Source organism: Hippopotamus amphibius, chromosome 7 (assembly GCF_030028045.1).
Source record: "Hippopotamus amphibius kiboko isolate mHipAmp2 chromosome 7, mHipAmp2.hap2, whole genome shotgun sequence".
NCBI classification, from domain to species: domain Eukaryota; kingdom Metazoa; phylum Chordata; class Mammalia; order Artiodactyla; family Hippopotamidae; genus Hippopotamus; species Hippopotamus amphibius.
In genome coordinates, this window is record NC_080192.1 from 10,253,873 (window position 1) to 10,281,683 (window position 27,811).

Sequence of the window (27,811 nt, forward strand, 5' to 3'; positions counted from 1 at the left end):
GGCTCATCACTGAGCATCTCTGTGCCTCAGTTTCCTTCCTATTAGGAGAATAACGACAACACCTACTCAGAGAGTTGTTGAGACTCCAGGGACAGAGGTGCCCAGAGCTGGACCGGCCCACGGGGGCTCTGGAAGTGTGGACCTTTGCTGTTGAGGGGGCACAAGCAGGGGAGGCCCCCTGTGAGAAGCTTATCACACACCGCCGTGGTCTGATGCTGGGATTCAACAGGCAGATGACAAACTCCTGAGGCTGATCCTCGGTGGCCACTCTGTAAACACTTGTGCACCTGAAGTCAGCGTTCCGCACCTCCCAGCCCCTAAACTACTTTTTCTAATTACCATTTATTGAGCACTTACCCTGCACCAATATGTGTGTGTGTATTTTTGTTTTTGTTTGGTTTTTTTAATTTGGCCACACTGCATGGCTTGCGGGATCTTAGTTCCCCGAACAGGGATGGAACCTGGGCCCCAGCAGTGAAAGCGCCATGTCCTAAACACTGACCGCCAGGGAATTCCCTGTGTATTCTTATTTAACTCTCCCATCCAATTGGAATACAGTGATATATAAAATTACCGACATTTTATACATGCAAAAACCAAGTTCTGAGAGGTTAATAGCATCATTTGCCCAAGGTCATAGGGTACTAGTGGCAGGATTTCCTGACTCCAAGGCCAGTGCTCTTTCCACTGTACCCAAACCCAGAAGAACACACCTGTCTAGAGGTGGGGAGTTTACTCCCCCCTCCCCCGACCATACACTCACCCAGACTAAGCTGTCTCAGTCAGTATTGTACCCTTGACCCTGACCTGTGTCCCTCAGCCCTCCTCACTCCTTCCCGATGCACCGCCCCTCCCCTGCCAGACCCCACAACTCCCTGCACACCCCAGGGTCACTGTAGTTCTGGCCTCCAGCTCTGGGGTCCAGAGCCCCCACCCCCTGAAGATGTGGGGTCCTGCAGTGGGTCACCAGAGCCTCGGGGTTCCAGAGACCCCAGTGAGGGAAAGCAAGTCCCCCCAGGGAGCTTCAGAAAGGAAACAAGTCTGGCCCCCATGCCCAGAAATCCAGAATTCGCCGGTCTGCAGGGGATCCAGGCTTCAGTGTTTCTTTAAGACGCCACAGTGACCCCAAAGTGCAGCAAGATTTAGAAGTGATGCTCGAGGCAACTGCCGGGAGCTGGTCAGGAACTGAGAGCGGGCCCCAGGGCTGAGGAACGAGTGAGAGGACAGCTTGGCCCAAGCAGATCTCACCCACACGGTGCTCAGAGGCGGTAAAATGCCTTCCCTGCTCGGCCCTGGCTTGGCTGAATAGGAGATTTCCCCATCTCATCTCAGGGTGTTTGGGAGGCAGGCCGGGGGGAGGTGATCATTGCCCCAGAGGACAGATCAGGGACTGGGACCCAGGACAGGGAGCCAAGGGTGGGTCTTCCACAAAGCAGGACCAGTGCCCCCAGCAGAGGACTTGGGGAGCTAAGGCGTTAAGGGTCACGACTGACCCAAAGCAGCTCCACCAGGCAGGGTCATCAGCGGGCTTTACGTTTGGTTGACAGAGTTTCACTTGCTCTCCTCCTCTCAGGGGCCCATCGGAGAAGTAAGTCTGGGGCCAGCGTCACAGGACCCAGGCTGGATCACAGAAAAACCCTGCTACTCCTGAGAGGCCTCTGCCCAGCAAAGGAAGCCCGAACCTCACCATTACACTGTCGTGTTGGGCCCTCCCTGCTGGGGAGAGAGAACAGGCCAGGGAGTCCACCAGGCATCACACCTCACCCAGAATGGCAAGTGGGATCAGGGGTGTGGCGAGGGGGGCACCCACATCCTTGGTGAAGGGTCAGGAATGAGGAGGAAAACGACCCCTCCCACGCCGAGCAGGGAAGGGAGCAGAAGGGGGCGCTGGCCAGCAGGTCGTTCTGTCAAGGACAGGGGCCCCGGGTCCTCATCCAGGAGCCCTCCCCCTCTCCAACTCCCTGCTCTCCAGGGATGAATATGGAGCCTCCACCCTCCCCTGCTGGAGAAAAGCTGGGCCCCAGGGGCCTGCAGCACATGGAGGGGATCAGAGCCGCCAGCAGGGTAGGCAGTGTGTTCACAGCACAGGGTACCCCCACCCCCAGCCCTGGGCATCTGACAGCACTGTACCCTGCACCGCTGCAGGCCCACCTGCCTCATCCAGCTCCTCTCAGCAGAGAGCCCAGCACAGCACTGTGGAAACAGGAAGAGAGGGAGAGAGAGAGAAAGAGACACAGGGAGGGGAAGAGAGAGGCCCCTTCTGTCCAGCGTGGCTTTGCTGCAGACCCAGAGCGCCCACTGCCACCCCCACCCCCATCCTGGCACAGCTGGGCCAAGTAGGGTAGGGGAGGAGGCGGGGAGTCAAAAGGGGAGCTGTGGGACCCCACACCTGGCTTCCTACCCTCCACAGCCACCCTCCCTGCCCCAGGGGGTCTCAGGCCGGGTCACAGACGCCACAGGCACCACACCTCCTAGAGAGGAGGAACCGAGGGGTGGAAGGATGAGCGGGGACCCACCGGGATCGAGAGATGCCTGGCAGGCGGGCAGCGGGCGGGCAGCAGCGGGTGTCGGAGACTGCTGCGGGCAGCCGGACACGACCGGCTGGGTGCTCGTCCCTCCGTCCCTCTGTCCATCCAGGGCGGCTCCTCTCTGGGCGGTTCTGAGGCCAGGCGGGCGCTGTTAAAAAGCTTTTTATGTGTGTGTGTGTTAATCACATGATTGCCGTTCACCTGTATTTCGAACAAAGACAGCTCACTGTTTCAAGGCCCCGAACAAGAGTCTGGGCACAGGGAAGAGAAGGGAGGCGGGGGGAGGAGGGTTGGCAGCGCCGGGGGTGGCGTCGAGGAAAACTGGGGGGAGATTGTCCAAGGCCGGCAAGTGAGAGAAAGAGAAAACCCTTATCAAACTCCTAATTCACTGGGCTCCGAGGCCCCAGACACACTGGCCCGATTGTCTGGCTGGTTGTGTGTGCGAGCATGTGTGTGTGTGTGTGTCCCAGTGTCCGCTGCCCCCACCCCCAACATGCCTTCGCCTCGTGTGACTACCTCATTGTGTCCCACTACCCACCCCCTCCACCCCCTTGGCCTTTCCCAAGCATGAGGGCTTGCCTAGACCCCCTTTCCAGCCCTGATCCAGACAGGACTCCCTTGGGGTGCGCCTGGGGCCTCGCCCAGCTGCCGAGGATCTCAGACCCGTCCATGGTCGCCGACGCGGCCCAGGCTCTGCCTGGCCTCCGCGCACACCCTCACCTCTGCCTCAACACCCACCTTTTGAGAAGAGGTGATCTTTGGAGGAGTGGCCTGGGAAAGCCTTAGGTGATGGGCAGAACAGAAAAATGGAGGGGTCACCCCGCTGGAGGAGGGGGCTGAGGGGAGCAGTGAGCAGAGAGGAGGAAGAGGGAGGCAGGGCAGCTCCCCACCTTTCTCGGGGTGGGGGAGTGGGGGACTTCACGACAACTATGACTGGGATTCCACCTACCAACAGAGCATGAACTCAAGGTGGAGGGAGTTAGGTCCCAGCAAGTGGGACCCCAGAAGCCTTTCAGACCTACTTGAAGAGGACCCCAGCCCAGCCTCCGGTACACTTTAGTCCTGTCTCTCTGCCTTGAGCCAGTCCAGCCCTTACGGTGCTGGGTGTCCAGTGAGAGAGGACCAGAGGTCGAGCCGGTGCATCTGCACTGGGCAGGGAGTTTCCAGCTGTGCCCCGCCTCACCAGGTATGGACCTGCAATCTTCCTCTCTTGCTGTTTAAGTTGAGAAAGAGAGGGCAGCCTGGGTGGGGGTAGGAGGCGGGGTGAGAGAGGCTGGCACTCAAGAAGAGGTCTTACGTGAAGCAACCCAGGCCAGCACCCACACGTGTGACAAAACCTTCACCTGCCTTCTCCTCGTTCAACCCCAACCCTCTGCCAACTGGCCATCCCGCCACCTGAGGCAGAGCTTGGGGGTCCCAGTTGAGCCCAATTTGCCCCCAAACAGCAGGTCGTGACCCTGCCCACCTGCACCCATTGGCTTTCCTGGCCCGGCCACCCCCACTCCTACACCTCCCAGGATGGGCCTGGGGCAGCAGTGCAGGGAGCTGGGGTGGGGGGGCCCGGCGGAGGAGCCCTGAGTGTTGGGGATGAAGGAAAGCGCTGGAGGCTCCACCTTCTGCCCTTCCCTCCCTCCCCTCCCCCTCCCCCTCTCCCCCTCCTTCCTTCCCCAGCCCTCGGCAGCAGCTCAGCGCTCAGTCAGTCTCAGGCTGTCCGGCCAGGGTGGTTGGTGGCGAGGATTCAGGCTCCGTCCTGACGAGGCCGTGGCCTGAGGCTCAGGGCCCCCAGCCCCTCCCTCCCAGCCCACCAACGTCCCCCCCCCCAGCCCCGAGCTGGACCGCACACCTTGGGACACGGTTTTCCACTTCCTAAGGACGAGCCCCAGACTGGAGGAGAGGTCCGAGGAGGTGAGTGAGTGCGCAGTCCGCTCCTCTGCTCCTCCCTTCCGGGGCCCAGGCCTGGGACCCTGCGGTGGGGCGTGGGGTGGAGATAGGCTGACACCCGCATCTGCCCCCCACCCAGCTCCTCTAGACTCCGTCGGGGGCAGCCAGGAGGAAAGAAGGAAAGGTGAGAGAAAAGGTGGGAAATTCCAGGAGCCAGGATTAGAGCAGAATAAAGAGTCCGTTTTTCTTCCTTTCCATCAACAAACCTCCACCCAAGAGGAGGTTTTTAAAAAAAAAAAAAAACCCAAACCCACCCACACCAAGAGACGGTTGGGACCAGGTGGCGGGAAGACACCGAGGCGGGAGCTAGGAGGCCGCCGAGCTAGGAGGCCGCCGAGCTAGGGTCTGGCATGTGCGCGGGCCCCAGGGGCTGCAGTGGGTTTAGGGGGAGCCTGGCGGGCGCCACCTCAGGGCTGTGCCGGCGTCGCGTCCCAGGCCGCCGTCGGGGCTGCGCGCACGCCGCCCATCGCGCCCTCCTTCCCATCCAGGTGGGCGTTGGACTCTTCGCGAGGACCCCGGCGGCGGGCCCCGGGGAGGCGGCCGAGGCGGCGGCGGCGGCCGGGGGCGGCATGGCGGCGGAGCAGGACCTCTCCGAGGTGGAGCTGAGCCCCGTGGGCTCCGAGGAGCCGCGCTGCCTGTCCCCGGGGAGCGCGCCCTCTCTGGGGCCCGACGGCGGCGGCGGCGGCGGCGGCGGAGGATCGGGCCTGCGAGCCAGCCCGGGGCCCGGCGAGCTGGGCAAGGTCAAGAAGGAGCAGCAGGACGGCGAGGCGGACGATGACAAGTTCCCCGTGTGCATCCGCGAGGCCGTCAGCCAGGTGCTCAGCGGCTACGACTGGACGCTGGTGCCCATGCCCGTGCGCGTCAACGGCGCCAGCAAGAGCAAGCCGCACGTCAAGCGGCCCATGAACGCCTTCATGGTGTGGGCGCAGGCGGCGCGCAGGAAGCTGGCCGACCAGTACCCGCACCTGCACAACGCCGAGCTCAGCAAGACGCTGGGCAAGCTCTGGAGGTGAGCGCCCCGACCCGCCGCCGGGGACCTCCCGCGGGCCCTCTACCTGCGGGCGCTGCCTGGGCCCTTCTCCCGGGGCAGCCGCCACCTCCCTGATGGGACCGCAAGGCCAGCCGGGGGCATCGGGCCCGCCCTTCCCCCCTGTGCGCCCTCGGGGCTGCGCTCGCTCGGATCTCGGGCGGCCTAGGCCGGGCTCCCCAGTCGGGGCGGCGGGCCGGAAGGCGCCCCCTCGCGGTTGGAATTCTGTCGGTGGCAGGAGCTCGGGCCTGGGTTCCTCGGGGCGAGAGCGAAGGCGGAAGCGAGGGAGGGCTGGTGGAGGGCTCCGCACCTCAGGCCTCCACTAACCCCTTTCCCACAGCACGCCCCTCCAGGGTGCCTCGGCCACCGGCCAGGGGGATTCGGGGGAAACGCTTGGGAAAGAACTGAAGGCCAGGCTGGAGAGGCAGGGAAACTGAGGCAGCCAGGTGGAGAACTGGGGGAGTGAGGTGGGGGGCGCAAACAAGGAATCCAGATCCAGGTCTTTGAAAGGGTGAGGGCTGGAGAACTGCTGAGGATAAATCAGCCACTGCAGGATCCTGTCCCACCCCAGCTACCTTCTCTGTGCCCTTCTGACCACCCCTCCTTCAGGCCGGGGGCTTCTTCACCCCCCAGGGAAGGGGACACGTGGAAAGAAGCCTCCCCCTCCCACCCGGTCCCAGAGCTGCCAGACTGGTCTCTTCCCCTCCCTCCCTCTCCCAGTGCGGGCGCCATCTTCCTTTCCAGGGCCCCACCCAGCACTGAGTAACCTCCTGCCCCTGCAGCCCTGGAGCCGAGAGCCCTGGCCAGGAGGGAACGTTGGCCCGTCTCCTACCTTGGTCCCTCAGAGTCCCAGTTTCTCTGGAAGCAGCCCAGACCTCTGGGGGAAGACATGCCTCCCAGGAGGAAGTCGACCTCACCTCAGTTCTGGGGCTTAGGCTGGCCCGTTGGGAATATGTTGTTGACCAGGGCAACCCTGCCCCCCAAGAAGTCCTGGGCAGCTCAGAAAGAGAACAGGGGCTCCAGAAGATGCGAGTCTGCAGAGGTTACCTGTTTCCCCACTAGATAGGCCCAGAAAGGCAGAGGGACCGCCAAGGCCATGTAACAGCTGGTGGCACAGCCAGGCCAGAATCCAGGTCTCCTAACTCTTCATCCAGTGGTCTTCCCACACACCATCCTTGGTGACAGAAGTGTGTCACCCCTCCACTCTAAGACATGGTCAGGAGGTTGTGAGGGTGAGGGCAAAGGAGAGCAGGAGTGAGGAGCATCTGAGCTGCAAAAAGTTTGGGCTTTGTCAGAGGAGCCTGCCACCCTCCTGCTGCCGCCCGCCCCTTGCCGGCCCCAGCCCAGTGGAGATTGGCCTAGATGGCCAAAGGCTTAAGGTAGTGGAAGGAGCAGGAGAGCCCCCAAGAGACCAAGAGGAATTCCCATCCAGCCCCCTAGCCCCGTCCTTGGCCATGTGTTTGCTGAAGGCCTGGTGCCCCTTCCCCTCCGGCTCTCAGTGCTCTGCTCACCCCAGCAGCCCTTGGGCTCAGTGGCCAACCTGCTGCATGGACTCAGAGGGTCTAGCCCTGCCCAGGAGCAGAGGGCAAAGCTAGCTCCTCCGCCCAAGGTCCATCCACACCGTGGCAGGGCTCAGCCCAGGCCAGTACCCCAAGAGCAAGTGAGAGACAGACAACCAGGAGGGAGACAGGCAGGTAGACCGAATAGGCCCTGGGGACCACGAACAGACCACAGTGTGAGCCCAGTGAGAGCATCAAAGCAAGGATGGACCCCCCCCCCACTTCTCCCCTATGCCATCGCCAAGGATTAAAGATTGGACCCTCCATTGTCCCTGTCTGTCCCTGTTCCCCCAGCTCAGAACTCCAGGCTTGGGCTCCCTTGTTCCTGGCCACCACTCAAGCTGTGCGCACAGGGGCCCAGGGTGCCCCCCAGGGGCCAACCTGAGGTGGGGCAATCAGGAAAGCAGGCACTGCTTACTCAGGACCCAACCGCAGGGGTAGAGGGTGACCAAACAATAGCAAGCAACAAAGGCTACGCCAACAGGGGGCAGGCTACCTGGATCCTGGGTGGGGGCCCCAGGAGACATGTGTATATGCGCTGCACGAGCCAGTTTCTCCAGGGGCTCCTCCTGAAATCCACCTCCACCCCCGGGCTCATGACTCTCAGGCTGTCAGGAAGGGCGATGGTTAGGTCGGCAGAACTGGAAATTGGGGGCGCTACACCTGAGAAGAGAAAGACATGCATGCAGACGGTGTGGGGCGCTGGAAGTGGGTCCAGGTCAGACACACCAGCGTCCAGGTCCTGGCTCCTAAGTGGCTGGGGGAGCACCAACACTCACGCTAACCTTCGGGGCCCTCCTGGGAAAGGACTGTTAGATGTTGATCACATGGTGCTGGGGGTGTATTGGTTGACCTGCCTGGAGAAAATAGAGCCAAGAGACTGGAAATAGGGGTCACAGGCTGGAGCCTCTCCTGACCCCCAGGTCCTTTCCCTGACAGGAACAGGTGGAGCCAGTGCCCCACTGCGGAAGCCCCCCCAGTTGAGGATTCCAGTTTGGGTGGGGAATCAGCATACCCCCTCCCCATCCCTATTCCAGACCTTGGAGACCAAGAGGTGAAATGAAGTGCAAATGAGGCTGAGTTCTGTAGTTAGAGCTGTGGTGCTGAGGGCTGGCGCTGGCGTCAAGATTAAATTTGGGATTGGGTTTATGTGGTGGGGCAGGATGGTTTGGGGTCGGGAGAGAGCCTGAACAGAGCCGAGGTTGAAGGTCTGGGCGCGGCTGGGGTTGGGTGTGGGGGTGAGGTTAGCATCGGGCTAAAGTTAGGACTGGGGTTGGGGCTAGCAGACCCCACCCCCACCCCCGGGTTAGGTTTCCGTGGACGTTAGGGTACTGCTGGCAACTAGCATGGGAGGCGCCAGTGGGATGCAGTGTTGGAATCTTCCCTCTCTTCTGGCCTGTGCCCCGGCTCTGTGCCCCCTGCCATTTTCTTGCTGATTCACGTCCGGCTGCCAGCTGGGCAGAGGGCACAGGGAAGGTTTGGGGCGGGAGAGGGAGTGCACTGTCCCCGCCACCCTGGGAGCCTCTGTGCTAGGCCGTGGCTGCTAAGGCGCCCTCTCGTGCAGCGTCCCCTCCCCTCACTGCACACACACCTTTGGGCCTGCCCCACCTACTCCCCTGGGCTGGCTGGGGCGGGGCACACAGCTGCGGTGAGAAAGGCTGCATCCCACTCCCTCACCCCTGAGGCCTAGGTCTGGGGGTCTCTGTCCCATCGCTCAGCTAGAGGGACCGTTGGAGAAAGCTGGGCTAGGGCTGGGCCGGGCAGCCTGGGCGGAGGGCAGCCGGGGGAGGCTAAGCTGCAGAGGAATGCCGCTGCCCGCTAGGAGGTGCCTGGTATGACCACCCCCTCCCATCCTGGGCAGGGAGGGCTCGGCCTTCTGCTGACTCGGTGAAGAGGGCGCCCGCTGGGGTGGGAGAGGAGGGAGCAGCTGGAGAGAGAGGCCCTTTGGGCTGAAGGACAGAGCTGCTTCCGCAGAGTCCCTTATGTCTCGGAGTCTTTGAGTCTGTGTTCTTTCCTCTGAGCCCCTCTTTGAGGTACCCCATCCTGCCCTCCTCACCCTGAAGCAGCCAAGCCCTAAACTCCCCCTGCCCTAGCCCTGGCCTGAGGCTGGAGTCAGGTTGGCAGGGGTACTGTCTTCAGGGGCTGCCCTCCATTGGCTGGGCTTGGACTGGGGAGAAGGTCTGCCTGCCCCTGCCCAGGGTCTTGGAAGAGAGTCTAGCTTCCTTTACCCTCTGTCACCCCCTGGACAAGGAGTGTGATCACCCCTGGCAGGCAGTGGCCCCTACAAGGTGAGGGGCACTCACATCCTGGCCCCCTCGGCCCCACCACACTGGAATTCACAAAAATCCCGATTCCAGAGTTGAGGGGTTCCACCCCAGGTCCTCCTGTCCACCCACCCCACAAGCAACATTAGAAATGCACCTGTTTCTCAAGGTGCCGGCCCCCCATCCCCAAGCCTGGTGCGCAGCGCTTCACAGCCATTATCTTGGCCAGTCCCACACCTGGTGAAGTAGGTATTATCATCCTCATTTTATAGGTGAAGAAACTAAGGCTCAGAGAAGTGACTTGCCCACGGTCACACAGCTAGTAAGTAGCAGACACTGGGCTCTTCCCCCTCGCCGTGCTGCTTCTGTTTGCACACCTCCAGTCCCAGGGAGCTCACCCCGTAACAAGGCAGCCAGCTCAACTTGCCGACAGCCCTGATGGTGAGAAAGATTTTCCCTTCCTTAAACTGAAGGAAGCTCTATGCCTCTCGTAAGCTCTATGCGAACTCCATCCTCAGGGGCTGCCAGGTGTAGCAGGCTGATTCCTCTCTCACACTCCAGTCCCCGAGAGACTAGGGGGCAGAGATCATTGCCCTCTGAGGCTGTGGCACCTTGGGCTCACATCCTCCAGTCCACAAATCAAATGGCACAGCCCCCACCCTGGGCCGGGGCCTCATTTCTTCCAGGGCAGACACTCATGATGGCCCCTCTGCTGTCTCCCCCAACCACCCCACCCCAGGCTGCTGAACGAGAGTGACAAGCGCCCCTTCATCGAGGAGGCCGAGCGGCTCCGGATGCAGCACAAGAAGGACCACCCGGACTACAAGTACCAGCCCCGGAGGCGGAAGAACGGGAAGGCAGCCCAGGGAGAGTCAGAGTGCCCAGGCGGAGAGGCTGAGCAGGGCGGGGCTGCTGCCATCCAGGCCCACTACAAGACTGCCCACCTGGACCACCGGCACCCGGGCGAGGGCTCCCCGATGTCAGATGGAAACCCTGAGCACCCCTCGGGTGAGTGTGGAGCTGGGAGCTTGGGTGGGGTGAGGCTGGGCAGTGGGGAGAGGCAAAGGCTGGATGGCCTGAGACCTGAGGCTCTGGGAAGGGCTGGCCGGGCAGGGGTGGTTACCCAGCTGGGGTGCAGGGGCCCAGAGGGAGCTCAGTGGGGGCTCAGGTGTCAGGGGAGGTGGCTGGGCAATAGGGCTCTGGCCAGGACTGATAGAAGGGGCACGGCTTTGGGGTGAAGAGACCCGTTAAGGAGGCCATGGAGGCCAGTGGGGGAGTTACACCAAGGAAAGGTGGGACAGGGCGATTCTGAGAAATGGGAGAGCAGATGCAGGGGAGATCACTGCCTCCTTCCCACCTCCCTGTCTGACGGGGGGAGACGTGTCAGTGACATTGAGCACATGTCGTGGATGAGCCAGACACAGGGTATCCTGTTTCATTCTCATTAATGAGAATAACAGCTAACATTAATTGAGCACCTACTGTGTGCCAGGCCCTGTGCTAACTGCCTCGGTGTATTAACTCATTCAATCACTCTAAACTGTGGTGAGGCAGCCACACTGCCTGGGCTCAGACCTCAGCTGTGTGGCACATTACTTCCATTTTTACAGAGAGTAAACTGTACAGAAAACTGAGAGTTACTTGTCATACAGCTGAGGTCTAAGCCCAGATGCTTTGGCTCCGGGGGTCTGACAGCACTGCAGCTGCCTCGCTTGTATTCCTAGCGTACAGAACACCATGCCTGGGGGCAGGCACATGGCAAGTCTCGGTGAGCAGAGAAGACCCGCTCCGAGTCTTCCTTTGTGCCAGACCTGGAAGCAGACACCAGGCGTACAAATGAGAAGCCATGGTCCCTGGCCTCAGGAGCCCACAGTCTAGAGGGGTGAGCAGGGATGAAAACAAGTGAATTAAGTACAGGAAGAAACAAGTGCACACGAAGCCCATACGAGACCCAGAGGGGGCATGACCTCTAGGGAGGTGTCACCCACCTGTCCACACAGGTGGTCTCCAAAAATATCCAGCTCCCCGCTGACTCTGGTCAAGGAAAGCTTCCAGAAGGAGGCCATGTCTGAGCTGCTTGGTATCATCTTTGTTTTACTGATAAGGAAACTGATAAGAGAAGATGAGGGGGTCTGCCCAGGGTCCCACAGTCAGTGACAGAGCCAAGATTCAAACTCAAAGTCCACTTTGGCCAGCACAGGCCTCAGCATTGCCTCTGGTCCACTGGAGGAGGCCCAGGCCTGCCCTCAAGGAGCGCCTGGTTTCCTAGACCCTGAACACGTTCTCTGTCCAATGGGATCCCCAGTCCAGCCATCCCGCCCTCACACGCCTTTGGAGATTCAGAGGCACACACACTCCAGAAGACCTTGGACCACCTACAGACCCACCAGCGCTCTCTATTACTGCCGGCCTGGGCTTTTTCTTCCCCTTCAGCAGCTCAGCCACTCCTCGTCAGTGAGACCTTCCCCTCCGGCACCAGGGCAGGGTGAGCGGCCTCCTCACCCTCACACAGCCCCTCAGCACAGCACTTCTGGTGCTGCCCTCTAGCCACGTGTGGGGCCCTGGACCTCCCCCAGGATGAGGAGCTGCTGCAGACAGGGACCCATTTGATTTACGTTTGTATCCCCTACGCCTGGGCACAGTGCCTGGCTCTTAGCAGTGCCCCCTAAGTATTTGCTGAGTGAATAGTGAATGAGCAAATGGACAGACAAAGGGACAGGGTAGAGCAGGTCACTTATGTCAGTGCTCTCCCGAACAGGCAGGGAGAGAGCAGCTGGAGGAACCATGGGGCAGCGCCGGGTGCGATGGGAGCTGAGAGCATGGTCGGGGCGCTGGGTCAGAGGGAAGGGTTCCTGGGTCAGAGGGAAGGTGTCCACTTCAGGTGGCCTGGGAAGGAGGGATGGGGTTGGAGGCGACGCATCACTGTTCAGGGTCCAGGGGTGGAGGAGGCACAGGCAAGCCAGCCAAAGGGATGAGGGCAGGAGAAGTCAGCAGAGGGAGCAGCCAGCAGAGGCCGAGTGTACTTGAGAGACAGCAGGCGTGCCTAGAGCTACAGGCCAGACCCCACAGGGCTCCACAGCTGAGGAATAGTGGGAGCAGGGAGGGAAGCCGACATCCGCTGGTGTGAGGAAGAACTTTCCAATGGGAAAGGTTTCTCCAAATGCAGGCCTCTCCAGGAGGTGGGTGACAGAGAGGAGTTCCATTTTGGTAGGAGACAGGATCCATTCCCAAGATTGGGGAATTTCATAAATAACTGGAGATCAGTTATATAATTATATAATTATATAATTAAATGCCACCTCGGGCTGCCCAAACATGGAAAAATTACAAGGTCATGCACTGATCAGTCTTCAGTCTCCTGGAGGCATCTTGTCTAAAAGTGAACCATCAGAATCCTGCAGCCTCTGACTTCGGTTCCTGCTTTCTCTCTCCCTGTCTCCCTACCCGCCCAGGCCAGAGCCACGGCCCGCCCACCCCTCCGACCACCCCAAAGACAGAGCTGCAGTCAGGCAAGGCAGACCCCAAGCGGGACGGGCGCTCCATGGGGGAGGGCGGGAAGCCTCACATCGACTTCGGCAACGTGGACATCGGTGAGATCAGCCACGAGGTAATGTCCAACATGGAGACCTTTGATGTGGCTGAGTTGGACCAATACCTGCCGCCCAATGGGCACCCAGGCCACGTGGGCAGCTACTCGGCAGCTGGCTACGGGCTGGGCAGCGCCCTGGCTGTGGCCAGTGGACACTCTGCCTGGATCTCCAAGCCTCCAGGCGTGGCTCTGCCCACGGTCTCGCCACCTGGTGTGGATGCCAAAGCCCAGGTGAAGACGGAGACCGCGGGGCCCCAAGGGCCCCCACACTACACTGACCAGCCGTCCACCTCGCAGATCGCCTACACCTCCCTCAGTCTGCCCCACTACGGCTCCGCCTTCCCCTCCATCTCCCGCCCCCAGTTTGACTACACTGACCATCAGCCCTCAGGACCCTATTATGGCCATTCGGGTCAGACCTCCGGCCTCTACTCGGCCTTCTCTTACATGGGGCCCTCGCAGCGGCCTCTCTACACGGCCATCTCTGACCCTAGCCCCTCAGGGCCCCAGTCCCACAGCCCCACACACTGGGAGCAGCCAGTATATACGACACTGTCCCGGCCTTAAAGGGGGGCCCTGTCACCACCACCCTCGCCCTGCCCCTTCCCCCAGCCCTCACGCCCTGTTCCTCGCCCATCTCGGGCTGGTGGCGGCTGTGGAGGCGGCTGCAGAGGCCGACAGCTGCGGGAAGGCCTTCTGTCTGGCTCACTGCCTTTGATGACCCCACCCCGTCCTATCCAGGCTCCAGCCCAGGCACAGCCCTGGGCTACTCGGCTGGGCAGAGGAGAAGGAGGTTGCTTGTTGCCCCAGACTGAAAAATGAGGGGCTGCACCTTCCCCCCAGGAATGACCCTCGATCCCAGGATCTGAGCAGGCCCCGCTCACCCTCCTCTGGGAGGAGGGGAAGCATCCAGGGTCAGATGAGAACTGGAGGCCTTGCCACTCCTGTGCCCATGTTTCCTCTTTCGTGGGGAATAAGGAGCCTGACATAACCTGTGCCACCTGTGCCACGTGCCTAAGAGCAAGGCCAACGAGAGACCTGCGTCTGCCCGGAGCAGGCTCCGTCTGCCCCTTAGGGGCTGAGGACAGCTTTGAATAGCCTCGAGGGAGCGGGGGTGGGGTGGGGGCTCAGAGGGAAGTCTCCTCAACCCTTTGGTGCCCCCTCCCCTCCTGAACACAGGAAGGAATTGGCACAGAGGCCCCCTGATCCAATTCCATGCCAATAACCTCATTCTTTGTCTAATGGAGAAAGAGGGCCCAGGACCTACTCCATGACAACCTCCCAGACCTTGAGGCACATCCCAGGAGGTGAGGAGGCAGGGACCCCAAGAAAGGATTCAGAGACAATTCACAGAGCCTTCCTCCCGGCTCCCTGCCAACTCCCTCTCCCCTCCCCAGGCTCTGTGACCCCTGCTCTGTCAGCCCCAACTCCTTGGGCTTCCCAGAGTTATAGCTGCTCAGGCCCAAACCCTTGGCTCCAGAGGGAGACCCAGGGCCCAGCACCCTGGTTGCTGGCAGCAGGCTGAAGACACTAAACTCCTGACATGTACATTCTGCCCTGGCCTTTTGCCCTTTGCCTCCCAGTGGTATCTGAATAAAGTACGTAGCTCTGTTCTGCCCCTACTTTCCTGTTCTGCAGCCCCCCCGATCCACATGTAACTCATTACTGCCCCCTCCTCTTATTTATCTCAGTAGCTCCCTTTCCCCGGCCCCTCTGCTAGGTACTCCAGCCCCTATTAACTCTGCATTAAGCATTCCACATAATAAAATTAAAGGTTCCGGTTACCTGCTTGGTGGGCCTGACCCGGCCTGTCTCTTGGTCTCTTATCCCTGTACCTGTGCTTTTTCAAATGCTTTCTGGAAGTAGCTAGGGGTAGAATGCAAAGGACAGATAATCCAAAGGTCTCCTCTCTCCCAATGCAGTGGGTTAGGACAACTGGCATCGCAGTGGGGTCAGTGTGTGCTCAGAACTGAGGCCTCAGATGAGGCTCTGCCCCCAGCCCAGCTGTGCCCACACTGCAGGCGGGCCACTGGCTGGCTCAGCTGGAACTCAGTGAGAACACCTTCCAAGCAGCCCTCTCTCGCCCAGCAGAGAGGGGACCTTGCGAAGAATTCAGGGAACAAGTACTTGAAAGGTAGATCAGGCCTGATGTCTTGCTGTCTGCAGCCAGTAGGCCTGGTCCTTCAAAATGGGTGGATGAGCCTTCTCTCACTGTACCTTTCACTTGCCACCTCCCCCAATCTCTCTCTCTCTCTCTCTCACACACACACACGTCCAATGCCAGGATCTAGCTGAATCCTCACAGCAGCTGCCTGTGTCTAAGTATAAACCAGGATGGCAGACACGCCATCTAATCCTTCAGGGCTTCTTCCCCAAAAGCTCTTTCCTCAGCAGAATTCCAACCTGCACTCTGGGGCCAGGAGCTCCTCCACCTCAGGGACAGGGGAAATCTCTTCCCCATGCTCCACTGATGACGGCTCCGATGGTTGGAAGTCCTTCCTTACACTCAGCTCAGAGTAACAGTAACAGCTACCATGTACTGGGTGCTCCCTGGCCAAGTGCTTTATCTCCTTCAGGCCTATGAGGGAGTGGGTCCAATCATCCCCGTTTCCCAGATGGGGACCCGATGCTTTGAGAGATGGGTACTAAGAAGTGCTGGCGCAGTATCTGAAACCAGCGAACTCCAAAGCTTGTGCCCTTGACCATCATTTCTTTCACCTGCCCTACTTCAGCTTGTAATCTGAAGTGATGTTTCTTTCACCGCTTCAGACCAGCACTCCCAGATCCTGTATCCATGTCTTCTCTCTGTGGGCTCCAGCCCCTCACCTCCTAATCAGGACCTGGGGTGGGGTGGGGGCACCAGGAACTCACCCAGTCCTCTAGGGGCCAGACTGCCATCTGGAAGCTGTGTCATGCAAGCTCTTCAGATTCACCGAAACCGCTGGCTCCCATGAAACGAAGTGGTAACTACAAACCCCTGCTCTTGTAGATAAAAGCTGTGGCCACGTCAGACCACACCCAACTGTATACAAGCGGTTTTCTGGTGTTTTGTTGATGCTGTGTTGTAGATAGATGCAGGATTTTATACTGATGTTTAACAGATTTCATCTTGTTGCATGTGACCGTTTCCCCACCTACATTAAATCCTTTGGAATCCTGAATCCAACTTCATAGCTCTCCTGAGCTTTATGTCTGAAACTTGAATATCCTCATTCAGGTCACTAATGAGGACTTCCCTGGTGGTGTGGTGGTTAAGAATCCACCTGCCAATGCAGGGGACATGGGTTCGAGCCCTCGTCCGTGGAGATCCCACATGCCTCGGAGCAACTAAGCCTGTGAGCCACAACTACTGAGCCTGCGCTCTAGAGCCCATGCGCCTAGAGCCCATGCTCTGCAGCAAGAGAAGTCACCGCAATAAGTCCGCGCATCGCAACAAAGAGTAGCCCTCACTCGCCAGAACTAGAGAAAGCCCATGTGCAGCAATGAAGACCCAATGCAGTCAATAAATAAATTAATTTAAAAAACCTACAGGTCACTAACAAAAAAAGGTTGGAATGAAGAGGGACAGGCCACGTGTACACCACTGAAAACCTCTCCATCCATTCTATTATCTATATTAGGGAAATTCTATTATCTATATTAGGGAAAGACTGTCCAATCAATTCTGAACCTATCTAATTGTTACACCACCTTGAAATACATGCTTCTCCATCATAGCCACACAGAAAGACTGCCTGATGCCTTGTTAAAATCAAGGTTCACTGTATCTGTGGCATTCCTCCAATCTACCAGACTGGAAACCGTTGACAAAAGAAAATGTGGTTCCCTTGGTGAGATTCTTAGAAACCCTATGCCAGCTCCAGGATCTTTTTATTATCCAAGTGTTTTCAAATATGCAATAGCTTATTCTAGAATTTTGCTAGGGATCAATCCGTACTAACCTATGTGCTCATAATTCTTACAACCCATCCTTTCCCTCTACTGACAAGCAGGACATTCGTCCATTTCTAGTCTGCTCAGTATTCCCAGTGGGCTCCTGTGCTCAGTGGGGTTGTGGACATGGAGCTGACAGGGCAGGTGGGAGGGGCTACATCAAGAAGATGACATCATCACCTCCAAGACCTCATGAGACTGACTGGAAAGTCACTGGGGATACGGGAGGAGCCCAAAAGAACAAATGTACCCACAGAAGCCGGAAAACCCAGCTTGTGCTCATGTCTTAGACCTGAGATTCCAGATGAGCTCGGGCCTCAGTAAAGCAGTGGCTCCACAGGTAAACCGAGAGGAACAGGTGTATCTGGAGAGGGTTGAGGAGACTACACCTGCCCTGACCAGCTGAGTAGCAAGGGACCAACTCCGTGAAAGAGGAGCAGAATGGGAAGGAGGAGATGGGAGGGAACACACCCCTTTCTCCATCTCCTCTACACCCTATCCCCTAAGGGTTAACCCCCTCCCTCTCCCAGCCCCTTCTCTCCTCCTCCACCCAAGCCGCATCTCCCTTTAATCACATCTGATACTGAGCGGCCCAGCAGGAACAAAGAGACCATTTAAAGAAACGGGGCCGAGAAAGTGACCCCCGCACTCTGGGGCAGCCGCCTGGATGCCAGCACAAAGGCGGCATTTCAGAGCTGAAATTTCAGCACCCAACTTGATTAAAGGATTCCACAGGCTTGGAGGAGGGTGGAAGGGGGCGCGAAGTCCACTGCTCCCTGAATTAACCCTTCTCCAGAGCAGCAACCACCCCTCCCGCTCCTGGGGATGCTCCTCACTCCCACCCTGTCCGGGGTGCACCCACCCTCAGGGGCCCTGCCTCCTGCAGAGGTCAGGCAAGCCCCGCTCCTCCTCTTCCTAGAAGGGGAGCTGCCAGCAGAATGGAGGTCAAGGCTGGAATATTCAGGGAGCCAATTTTCCCTTCTATCCCTGTTGGTGTCAATATACACCCTCTCTCCCTGTCATCTGTTTCCCCCACCCACTGGGCCCCAAGAAAGGGAGGAACCAGCACGACTGACTGGGGAAGCAGAGGGACGAGAACAGGACCCGTTAGGACCTAGGGCAGAGGCAGAGGAGCTCCAGTCCTGATTTAATGTCATGCCTTGAACCCAGAAGTCCTGCTCCCCTGCCCATCATCATCCCAGCACCCATCCTAGTGAAGGCCTTGGAGGATCAGGGGCCCCACACAGAAGGGAAAGGACATCTTCCAGAAACCGGGAAGGAGAGGGTATGGGTGTGGCAGACCAGAGAGGTGAGTCACGGAGGAAGGTGTATGGGGAGTGGCCTGATGAATGGGGACCGAGGGGGGTGGAGTGCAGGGAGACAGGGGTAGGCAGGTGCTCAGCTCCAGCTGCTGACTTGCCCGGCAGGGCTCTCTCTGGGAGGGCAGGAGATCACTGCATCCCCAAGCTTCCTGCTGGGGCACTGGCTCCTGAAAGGGGATCCGAGCCCACGATAAGAGGCTCGAGGCAGGTCCTTAGGAAACAATGGGTGGCTTGATGAGACCTGCTCTGTGATACTCCTGAGAAGGGAGAAGCCCCTGCAGCCAGTCCCCACTGGAAAGGAAATTGGGGGTTTCCGTGGCAACCAGCTCCCTGGGCACAAAGGCTCGTCTGTTTGCTGGGAAGGCAGCTGAGGTGTCTCCTGCAGCAGCCTCTGCTCTGGTGGACTGCGAGATGGAGGGAGGGACACAGGGGAGCCACAGGGGGTCAGGGCCCCTGGTGCTTCTTAAAGAGCTGACAGTCACAGGGCCACTGGGATGGGTACACCCTCCAGGCAGCAGGGCAGTAACAGGGAAGAAGCAGGCAGGCCTCACAGGCAGCTGGAGGCGGAGGGGGTTGAAATGTTGAAGAATTTATTATTTACACGTATAAAGAATATGAGTCTAGAAACGGGGGCAGAGGCACAGTCGGGAAGATGATGCCGGCTCAGTCGGTGATGATGAGCTCGTCCACCCCCCAGTCTTCATAGCTCCCGTCCGGCAGGTAGCGGCGAATGATGATGGGGATCTTTCGGGCCCTGCGGCAGGGGAGAAGTCAAGGCGCGTGAGGATGGTGACCCCAGCTCCGCAGCAGAGGCACAGAATGTGCAGAATGCGAGGAAAGAGACCTCTTAGGAGCATCCTCTTGAGACCATGACGCACTTTGTAGGAAAGGAATTACAACAAAAAAAGTTTCTGCATCTCTGAGTGTGGGACTTGGGTCTGGAAGGGCTCTGCCACCCCACGGCTGAAGGGAGGAGGGGTTAAAGTAGAGGGATGTTGGTACGGCCGACTGCAGCAGGAACAGGGAAATTCGGACAGACAGGCAAGGTCCATGTCTCATCAGTGTTCTCCCTTCCCTCCTGGCCTGCCCTCTCCTTCCCCTCCCTCCTCTTCCCTGATGGGCTGACTCCCAAACAAACTAAGGGTTTATAGGAACAAGAACCACACTTCTCCAGCAGGGGAGTGGGGGAAGGGGGTGCAGCAGAGAATCCAAGGGATGCCTCCCAGGGCTCTGGAGCAGTGAACCATGATCTGGGCGACTTACTTGAGCTCTTTCATGGCGATGAGCAAGGGATCTGTCTCCCCCTCCAGCTCCACCATCACGGGGGCACACATCCTGTAGGGACAGGGACAGGGGTTGGGGGAGACTAAACACAGGGAGAAGGGCCCAGCATGAAGTCCGGCGGGAGCGGAGGTGGGGTGCAGGGGTAGCTTCACAAACAGGATCGGATCAGCATCCCAGTCCTCACCCAGGAAGGGCACCTTCCAGGTAGGCAGGCTGGTGGACAGGGGGCAGCAGTCCAGGGGATGGGAGTGGGAGCCAGGAGACTAGACGTAAACTTTGCCTCCAAAGACACTGACTTTTTCTCCAAATCTCAGTATCCTCATTTGAAAATGAAGACAAAAAGCCCTGCCACCTCTACACAACAGCGATGCTAAAACACTGCTGGCTAACAAGCAAAGCCTCAGTAAGTGCCACAGCTGCTCTCAGCCCTTCACATAGATGATTTCATCTGAGGTAAGTACTATTGTTACTTCCATCTTACTGATGAGGAAACTGAGGCACAGAGAAGTCAGTAACTTGCCCAAGGTCACACAGCCAGTAAGTGGTAGAATCAAGATTTGAACCCCGAAGGCTCCTCCCTACTGTGCTGTAACACCTCCCATCACAGAGCTGGTGATCCAGAGCCTGAAGACAGGTACTATGAACACGACAAGTGTGAGCTTTACCTCCGGCCATGTGACATTCATCATGTCAGCTTCCCTGCCAAGGACCTTCCCCAGGGCCCATCACAGACCCCTGAGCCTGTGGCCACAGCAGAGTATTCCAGCACCAAGGACCCACAGGCGCAAAAGCTCACCCATCTGACCACTCTAACTCAACCCCCCAGCCCTGTCGCAGGCCCCAGCTCCCTTCATTTTCCTTCTCTGTCTTGGCAACGCCTCCTCCAAGGGTCCTGCTCCTCCAGCCTCTACACAGGGCCCGTGGCCAGGCACTCACCTGCTTACCACCCTTCCGGGACGCCTCACAGCCATCAGGCAGGCAGAACCTCATCTGGCCCCTGCTTACCTTTCTAGTACCTTCTCAAGCTACCTGCCTATATTTACCCCCATGTTCCAGCCATACCAAACTACTACAGTGCCCTGTTGTTTCCTTCTTGCGTTCTCGTACAAGCTCTTCCTCACCCCACAGGCCTGCGAGAAGCTCAGATGTCTCCGCTCTAGAAAGCACTTGCTGACTCATGTTACATACCCATCTCTCGGCACCACTATCACTGCACTCTGACTACTTGTTTGAAGTTTTCCAAATGAGACCTGGTGGCCCAGGACCCCAAGCCCTAGCACAACGCCTGGCCCACAACAGAGGCTCTAAAAACAAACAGGCCAGTTCTAGGCCCACCTCCTCTAGGAAGCCACCCTTATCGATTTACACTAATGGACCCGAAACCTGATAATCATCAAAATTACTAGGAGAGTATGCTAACAATACAGGTTCCCAGGTCCTTCCCCAGACCCTCTGAATAGACTCTAGTGAAGGAGCCTGAGAACCTGAATTACCAAAGCTCCCCAGGTGATTATGACAACCAGCCAGCCTGAGAGCCACCAGTTTACACTAAATAATCTACTAATTGTATTGCTAAATATTCTGATATCTGTTACTTCCCAAAACATGAAAATTTCCCAAGGGCAGAGACCAAGTGTTTAACGTTCTCTACATCCTCTCTTAATAATTATTTAAACTTCCCCAAAACACAAAGCTTTACAGAACATGGCAAAATGTTTTGCCTGATCTGCATATGCCTTATTTCTTTCAGGATACAAATAATTCAAGGGCATTCATTCATCCAGCCCTACTATGTGCGCAGGAAGTGTGAGGGTGTGCCCTGAACGTCTCCACCAGGGCCTCCATGAGAAACCTTCCTCAGAAAGTGGCTGTGGCAACCATTCAGCCACCAGGTGGGGCTAATGAACCGGAGTGAGACTTCATCCACAAACACCCAAGAAACATCTGTTCAGCATCTACTAAGTACAGAATCGCAGGCCCAGTACTCAGGATAAGCTCCAGCCCTGGCTGTCCAAGGGCTGAGAGCAGCCAGGGAACCGCCACACAGCATCCTAGCCCTGAATCGGAAAGAGCACCACAGACCCGACTAAGCTGGCCCAAGTCTTACTCCCAAAGGAAAGCAGGACGTCGGGCCTTGATAGTGTTTTAAATTCCTGCTCCATACGGTCCACCAAATGCATGCCCATCTTCTGAACTTGTCACGCAAGGAACCAGTGACATCTTTTCCAGTCTTGTGCCCCAAGCTACTTGCCATTCCCCGACCACAATCCACACATGCCTGCCTCCACCTGAACCTTTCCTAGTGCTGTTTCTGACACCTGAGATACCGTCAAAACCACCTCACTTTAATTCTAATTTCTTCACGAGGCTTCCCCAGTCACCCCTGCCAGTATTCCCTTCTCTCCTTTGTTTCTCTTGTAAAGCATCCATCCCATCTGCCTTGGGTTCTGGGTATTTAGAACAGACTGTAAACACCTAGAGGACTGGGGGATGGTGTCTTTAATCATCTTTGCATCCCCGCAACAGGTGCAAGCACAATATCTTATTCGATGTTAAAAGACTTTAACTTGCATACAGTCTATTTGTTTGAAAAATAACTTATGAATTATTCTTTCTGCTGGGTCATGTGCAGCAGACGTGAGCATTGCCCAATCAGCGTTCTGCAATGATGGGAATGTCCTCTATCTGCACCATCCATTAGGGTAGCCACAGGGGCCTACTAGGCACATGAAATGTGGCTGATGAGACCAAAACACTGGACCTCTATTTAGTTTTACTTAATTTAAATTTAAGTGGCCAAATGTAGCCAGTGGCCACCATACCTGTGGTGCAGGCCTAGAGGATCCTGACCCCAACAATACCAAAATAATCATGTGTGGCTCTCATTTCACCCAGACCAGCAAGAAGTGCAACCAGGCTGGCAAGAGGCCTACTCTGCCAAGTGGGTGAGGAATGACGTTGCCCGCCCACAAAACCCTCTATGGAGGTGAACACGGTGGTCACCTTCATTCCACAGGACTGGAGGAGATAAAGTCCAATGCTGTTTGAAAATTGGGCGAGGGGGGAGATGCACCCCTCCGCCAGCATGTGTCACAACTCTGGCCCCAGCTTTTCTTTCAAGCCTATTTTCCACTACTCCCCACTCGAAGCACCCCCTCTTCCAGGTACCCACCATTTCCCACAGCAGCTTGTAAGAAGTTTGGGGTAGGGCTCCTTTCCTCGGCCTCATGTTTCCCCAGGGAGGACCTTCCATGACAGCAACAGCAACACACCTGTCCTCTCTCTGTCCTCCCACTTACTCTCACCAGAAAGGAGGAGGAACTCATCTGACAGGGGAGCCTGGTGGGGAAAGCAGTATCTGTGGTCCAGCCTCTTCAAGAGTGCCAGCTTCCCCAAAGCCGCCTGCCTGCGGGAAGGGAACCTTCAGATCTGTTCTCCACGATGCCCACAACCTTACCAGGCAGGCTCACCCCTGCAGACATGGCCTCTGATGCCTGCAATGCCTGAGGCTGACGGGGTGGACATGCAAGCACTGCACATTTTGATCTCACCTGTCTGCTGGCTATCTCCTGAACTGTATTATTCTTCAACTCATTCCAAAGTTGGAAGAGAAAGGAAAGGTTGCTAATTTCAAATCCCCCAACCCCTACCACTGCTCTGTGCTTTCACGTCTCTAGTGTGGCCTCTACACAGTGGGCTCTCCCACTCCTCTGGGCTGGCCACAGTCTACTTCAGTAAAGAACCACCTTAAGCCCAGCGGGTGCTGCCACAGCACCCACAACTAACCAGCCCACAATGGTCTAGGGCTGATTTTATTTTATTTATTTACTTACTTTTGCTTCCCTACCTGACAGGCAATCATTACATTCTGTATTCTTATCACTACTCTTCTACTGTACTGTTATTTGACTTCTCAAATGTTTATGTCCTATTTCTCCACTGGACCACAAACTCCCTAAGGCAGGGGTCTAGCACAGTGCCTGGCACACAAGCACAGCACCACCCTTGTTCAGCGTGTGAGCAGGGGAGGGTCTGTTGTCAGGTACCAGGCTGGGCTGTATCAACAGCTCGGAAGATCCCTGTGGCCTGACTGATGGAAAAGATGGTAAGGAGGTTCACACTCACGCGATCTGAAGAGCTCGGGTGCCCAGCACACGGGCTCGCTCATACTTGGTCATATATGGTGTGGTGATTCGCTTCTGGTTGGCCTGCGGTCGCTCTCCAGAAGGGAGGATCTCAACATTCTCCTGGCCCTCCTGGACACCAATGCAGAAAAGAGGGGAAAATCTCAGGATGCATTATTGGGGGTGAGGGGCAGGATGACAACCGCCACTACACTACTGCCTGTTTCGTGCCAATGACCATGCGACTGCCCGTTAACCCCTCACTTAATCCTCACAACTACCTTATGAGGTGGGGATTACAATGCCCATTTTAGAGGCTTGGAGAGTTAGCTAACTTGGCCAAAGTCTCAGACCTAGTGAAAGAGGACTCATGAGCGGGAAGTCCAAAGCCAGCTGCCTCATCCAGAAGAGAGAGCTGGCCCCAGACAAAGACGTCCTTGAGCACAGACACCAAACCACCCTAAGCAGGAAAAGGAACAAGCACCCTGTCTTTACATGTTCATATATTTAACAACCACTTATTAAGCATCTGTCATGTGCCAGACATCATAACAGGTGCTGAGACAGAAAGCGAAGAGTTGTGGCTCTCAAAGAATTCACAGTCTGGGGAAAAGACAAGAGTAAACAAAACAACAAGTGCTATGAAAGTGTGCCAGTGTGCCATAGACTTAACAAGAAGGGGAGGGACATCTACCCCAGAATGGGGAGTTAGGAATACAGTCCAGAGGCAAGACGTGGGCTAGTTTGGAAAGACGAGTAGGAGCTTCCAAGCTAACGAGGAAGGAAAGGGCAGTGCAAGCAGGCTGAACGGCACGCGCCCAGGCACAGAGGAGGCAGAGAATGTGCTCGGTGTGGACACCTCATTGTGGAGTATGATTAGAGCAAAAGGCGTACACAGGGTAATAAGCAGAAGAATAAACTCTATAATAAAGAATTAAGTCAACAAATATTTACTGAGTGCTTACTATATGTCAGATAGTATTCTAAGTACTTGGAATAGAACAGTAAGACATAACAATTCTTTCTCCTACAGAACTTACATTATAACGAGATTGAGATAAACAACAAACAAAATTAGTATGTGAAATGTGTAGTATAAAAACAAAGAGAAAAGACAGGGAGTGCCAGGGTGGTGGTGTTAGAGTAAGGGGCAAATGCGACAATTTTAAATAGGATGGTCAAGGAAGGCCTCATTGAGATGACATATAATAAAGACCTGAAGAAGGCTGAGCAGCAGGTCGTGTGCATATCTAAGGGAAAAGGAAAAGGGAACAGCACAATCAAAGGTTCTGAGCTCGAGTCTCCCTGGCATGACAGGGACAGCAAGAAGAGCCAAAGTCACAGAGGCATTAGGTGGCCAGATCACGTAAGCTCTTGTACATCTTTTTGGCATTTATTCTGAATAAGAAGCCACTGGATACAGATTCTGAACAGAGGAGAGACAAAGTGACTTCAGATTTAAAAGAATCACTCTGGATGTTTTGTTGAGAATATTCTGTTGAGAATATTCTGTAGATGGTAAGTGCAGAAGCAGAGAGATCATGTAGGAAGAACCAATAGTAATCAATCGTGTGGAGAGGTAAAAAAGACGACACTGGCAGCAGAAAGGCAAACAGCAGACTGAAAACAGGAAAGCCGGCAACATATTTCTGCAGTAATGTGAGTGAAAAGCAATGAAGACCTAAACCAGGCTGAGGCACTAGGAATGGAGAAAGGGAAACAGGACTGAACCACATGTAGGAGGCAGAAGCAACAGGACAGAGATGGAAAGGGATCAGAAGGATAGAGAAGGAGGTTTCTGACTAAGTGAACAGATAATCTCAGAGTGCCAGGCAGACAAGAAATCCAAAAGGAGGGCCTTCAGCTTCCTAGCCTTAAAAAAAAAAAAAAAAAAAAATCAAGGGCTCTCTCTCTCTCCAGGAGACATAAAGCACTTCTTCCTCCATCAGTCACACAGGACAGGACGCCCTATTTTATCTACGACACCAGTAACTCATTCACCTTGTTGCTTAAGCTAGAATCACGGAGTCATCCCTGCCATCTCCCACTCTCTGAGGCCCACATCTAATCCACCAAGATATCTCTTTCATCCGTTTTCTCATCATTGACACTAGCAGCACCCAAGTGCAAGCTACAGGTGTCACCTGGTGGCCTAGGAGAGCTCCCTAACTGGGCTCTCTTTTACTCTCTTGTTCCTCCCCAGTTCATCCCTCACTGGATCATGCCGCTCCCCAGCTCAAAACTTGTCAGTGGCTTCCTGTTACCTTTAGGCTACAAAAATCCGCCTGGTTTTGGCCCTTACCTCTCCAGCTTTATCCCAGGTCACTCTCCCCTTGCTCTTTATGTAGCCCCACCCTGCAGAGCTCCTGGTACCTAATAAACATTCAACACATGTTTGCTCAATGAATGATGGGGATATTTCAACTGTCAGTAAACTAACTGCCCCAGAAGCCATGAGCTGTAGTCCAAGCAGACAAAAGCCTTCAGGCTCACCCTGTGGGGCTCCACCACTACTGAGGACTAGCTCTCTCCTCACTCTAACTGGAGGTGGGTGCCCTAACCACAAATGGGAGGCAGATGCATTCAGTCTTCATCACAGTCAGTCAGTCATCACTGGCCAGGCTATGTGGCAGCTTGGGCTGTACAGAGGCGAGCCCAAGGCTAAATACTGACCTCCTCGGCATTCTCCAAGTCATCCAGCCCTTCGTCCTCCTCCACATCATCAAAGTCGTCGCCATCAAAACTGTACAAGAAGAAGAAGCCAGTTAGTTAGAACACCACTTACCAGAATTAAAGAGGGCAGAGATCTGTGTCTCATGTGAGTTACTAGCATAGGAGGTGCTCGATAAATATCTACTTAATGAGTGAATCATTTAATAAATCATTCAATCACTTGATTTCCTCATCTTAAAAAGACAAACAAAGCTTACTTTTCTACTCCCTCCTTGCAGAGCTCTATTTCCATGCTCCCCTTGGGAGCAAAATTCATGATGAAGAGTTGTCCATCTTCACCGTTTCCAATTCTTCTCTTCCCATTCTGTCATCATCTCACTCCAAAAATCTTCACCTCCACGGTTCCACCCAAACCACTTCTTTCAAGTTGGTTAATGACTTCCACATTGCTAAATGTGACAGACTATTCTTGTTCTCATTTAGCCTGATCTGTCAGTTGGCCCACAGGACCGCTCCTTCTCACTCAAAACACTCTCCTCACTTGACTGCAAGGACACCTCACGCTCTTGGTGTTCTCCCACCTCACTGGCTGCTCCTTTTCAGTCTCCTTTGCTGGTTTCTCCTCTCTTCCCCCAACACGCCATGCTGGGATGCTCTGACGCTCAGTCATCTCTTCTCTACTGACACCCCCCTGATGATCTCTGTTTCTCAGCTTTGACTAATACACCTATGCTAATGGCTGCCCTATTTTTATCTTCAGAATAGACCTCTCCTCCAACTCTGCACATCACCTAATCCTTTGGGCTCTAACTTCAAAATAAATCCAGGATTCAAAACCACTTCTCACTACCTCTACTACTACCACCCTAGTACAAGTCACTACCTTTTCTCACCTGGATTACTGCGAACCTCCCAGACCTTTACCACCTCAAAGTCTCCCCAGACCCTCCTCTGGATTACTTCTATACTACAGACTTCTACCACGCAATTCACGCGACCCCGCATTATCTGTCTATGGGCCTGTCCCCTCTTCTAGAAAGGGACCCATCTGGAGAGCAGAGACTATACCTAATACACCTCAATGTTAGGTATGGACACAGCAGCCGACTCAACGGCAGCTGGCTGAAAGATACCTTTTTCAGTGATCCTCTCTGGACCCTCGAGCCGGGGCCTTTCTGTGCCCAGCCTCTGGCCGCGTCGATGCTCCCGGTTCCCGCCCCACCCCCTTCCCTTCTCCAGCTCCGCGGGCCCCCTCAGCACCCCCCGTCCCCTCAGACACTGCCCCTCGACGCCTGGCTCCTCAACTTCCTTCGATCCAGGCTCCCGCTTCACCCGCCCCTTCCGAGGCTACGCAAAAGTCACTTCGCTGCCGCACTCACTTGTCCTCGTTGTCTGACATGACGTCCGCGCCGCTGCTCCAGACCCGCGCGGAGACTCGTAAACAGCTTTCCGCCGCCTCGCGCGACGCCACGCGCACTCTACGCCTGCGCCGTGACCTAGAGGTAATCACTTCCGGGGAGCAGGCGGGGAGATAAATGTGCGCAGGCGCCGAGTGGCGCGTACGCGT

The 27,811-nt window shown here is 56.3% G+C and overlaps 2 protein-coding genes across 3 annotated transcripts; one reads left to right on the forward strand and one right to left on the reverse strand.

The window, feature by feature from the left end:
- The first annotated feature begins 3,152 nt into the window (after nt 1-3,152).
- SOX10 (SRY-box transcription factor 10) lies at nt 3,153-15,096 on the forward strand. Its single transcript, XM_057743529.1, has 6 exons — nt 3,153-3,279; nt 3,484-3,714; nt 4,200-4,433; nt 4,958-5,478; nt 10,059-10,327; nt 12,772-15,096. The coding sequence occupies exons 4-6, from the start codon at nt 5,039-5,041 to the stop codon at nt 13,473-13,475; spliced, it is 1,413 nt and encodes a 470-aa protein (XP_057599512.1). The 5' UTR covers nt 3,153-3,279; nt 3,484-3,714; nt 4,200-4,433; nt 4,958-5,038; the 3' UTR covers nt 13,476-15,096.
- Nucleotides 15,097-18,733: 3,637 nt separating this feature from the next.
- On the reverse strand, nt 18,734-27,779 carry POLR2F (RNA polymerase II, I and III subunit F). Of its 2 annotated transcripts, none has more exons than XM_057743535.1 (5): nt 27,624-27,778; nt 26,245-26,314; nt 23,573-23,703; nt 19,427-19,498; nt 18,734-18,917 (listed from the first exon to the last, which is right to left on the reverse strand). In XM_057743535.1, the coding sequence occupies exons 1-5, from the start codon at nt 27,641-27,643 to the stop codon at nt 18,827-18,829; spliced, it is 384 nt and encodes a 127-aa protein (XP_057599518.1). In that variant the 5' UTR covers nt 27,644-27,778; the 3' UTR covers nt 18,734-18,826. The 2 variants fall into 2 exon arrangements, with proteins under 2 accessions (XP_057599518.1, XP_057599517.1); XM_057743534.1 differs by having other exon boundaries at nt 18,901-19,040; nt 27,624-27,779.
- Nucleotides 27,780-27,811: the final 32 nt, after the last annotated feature.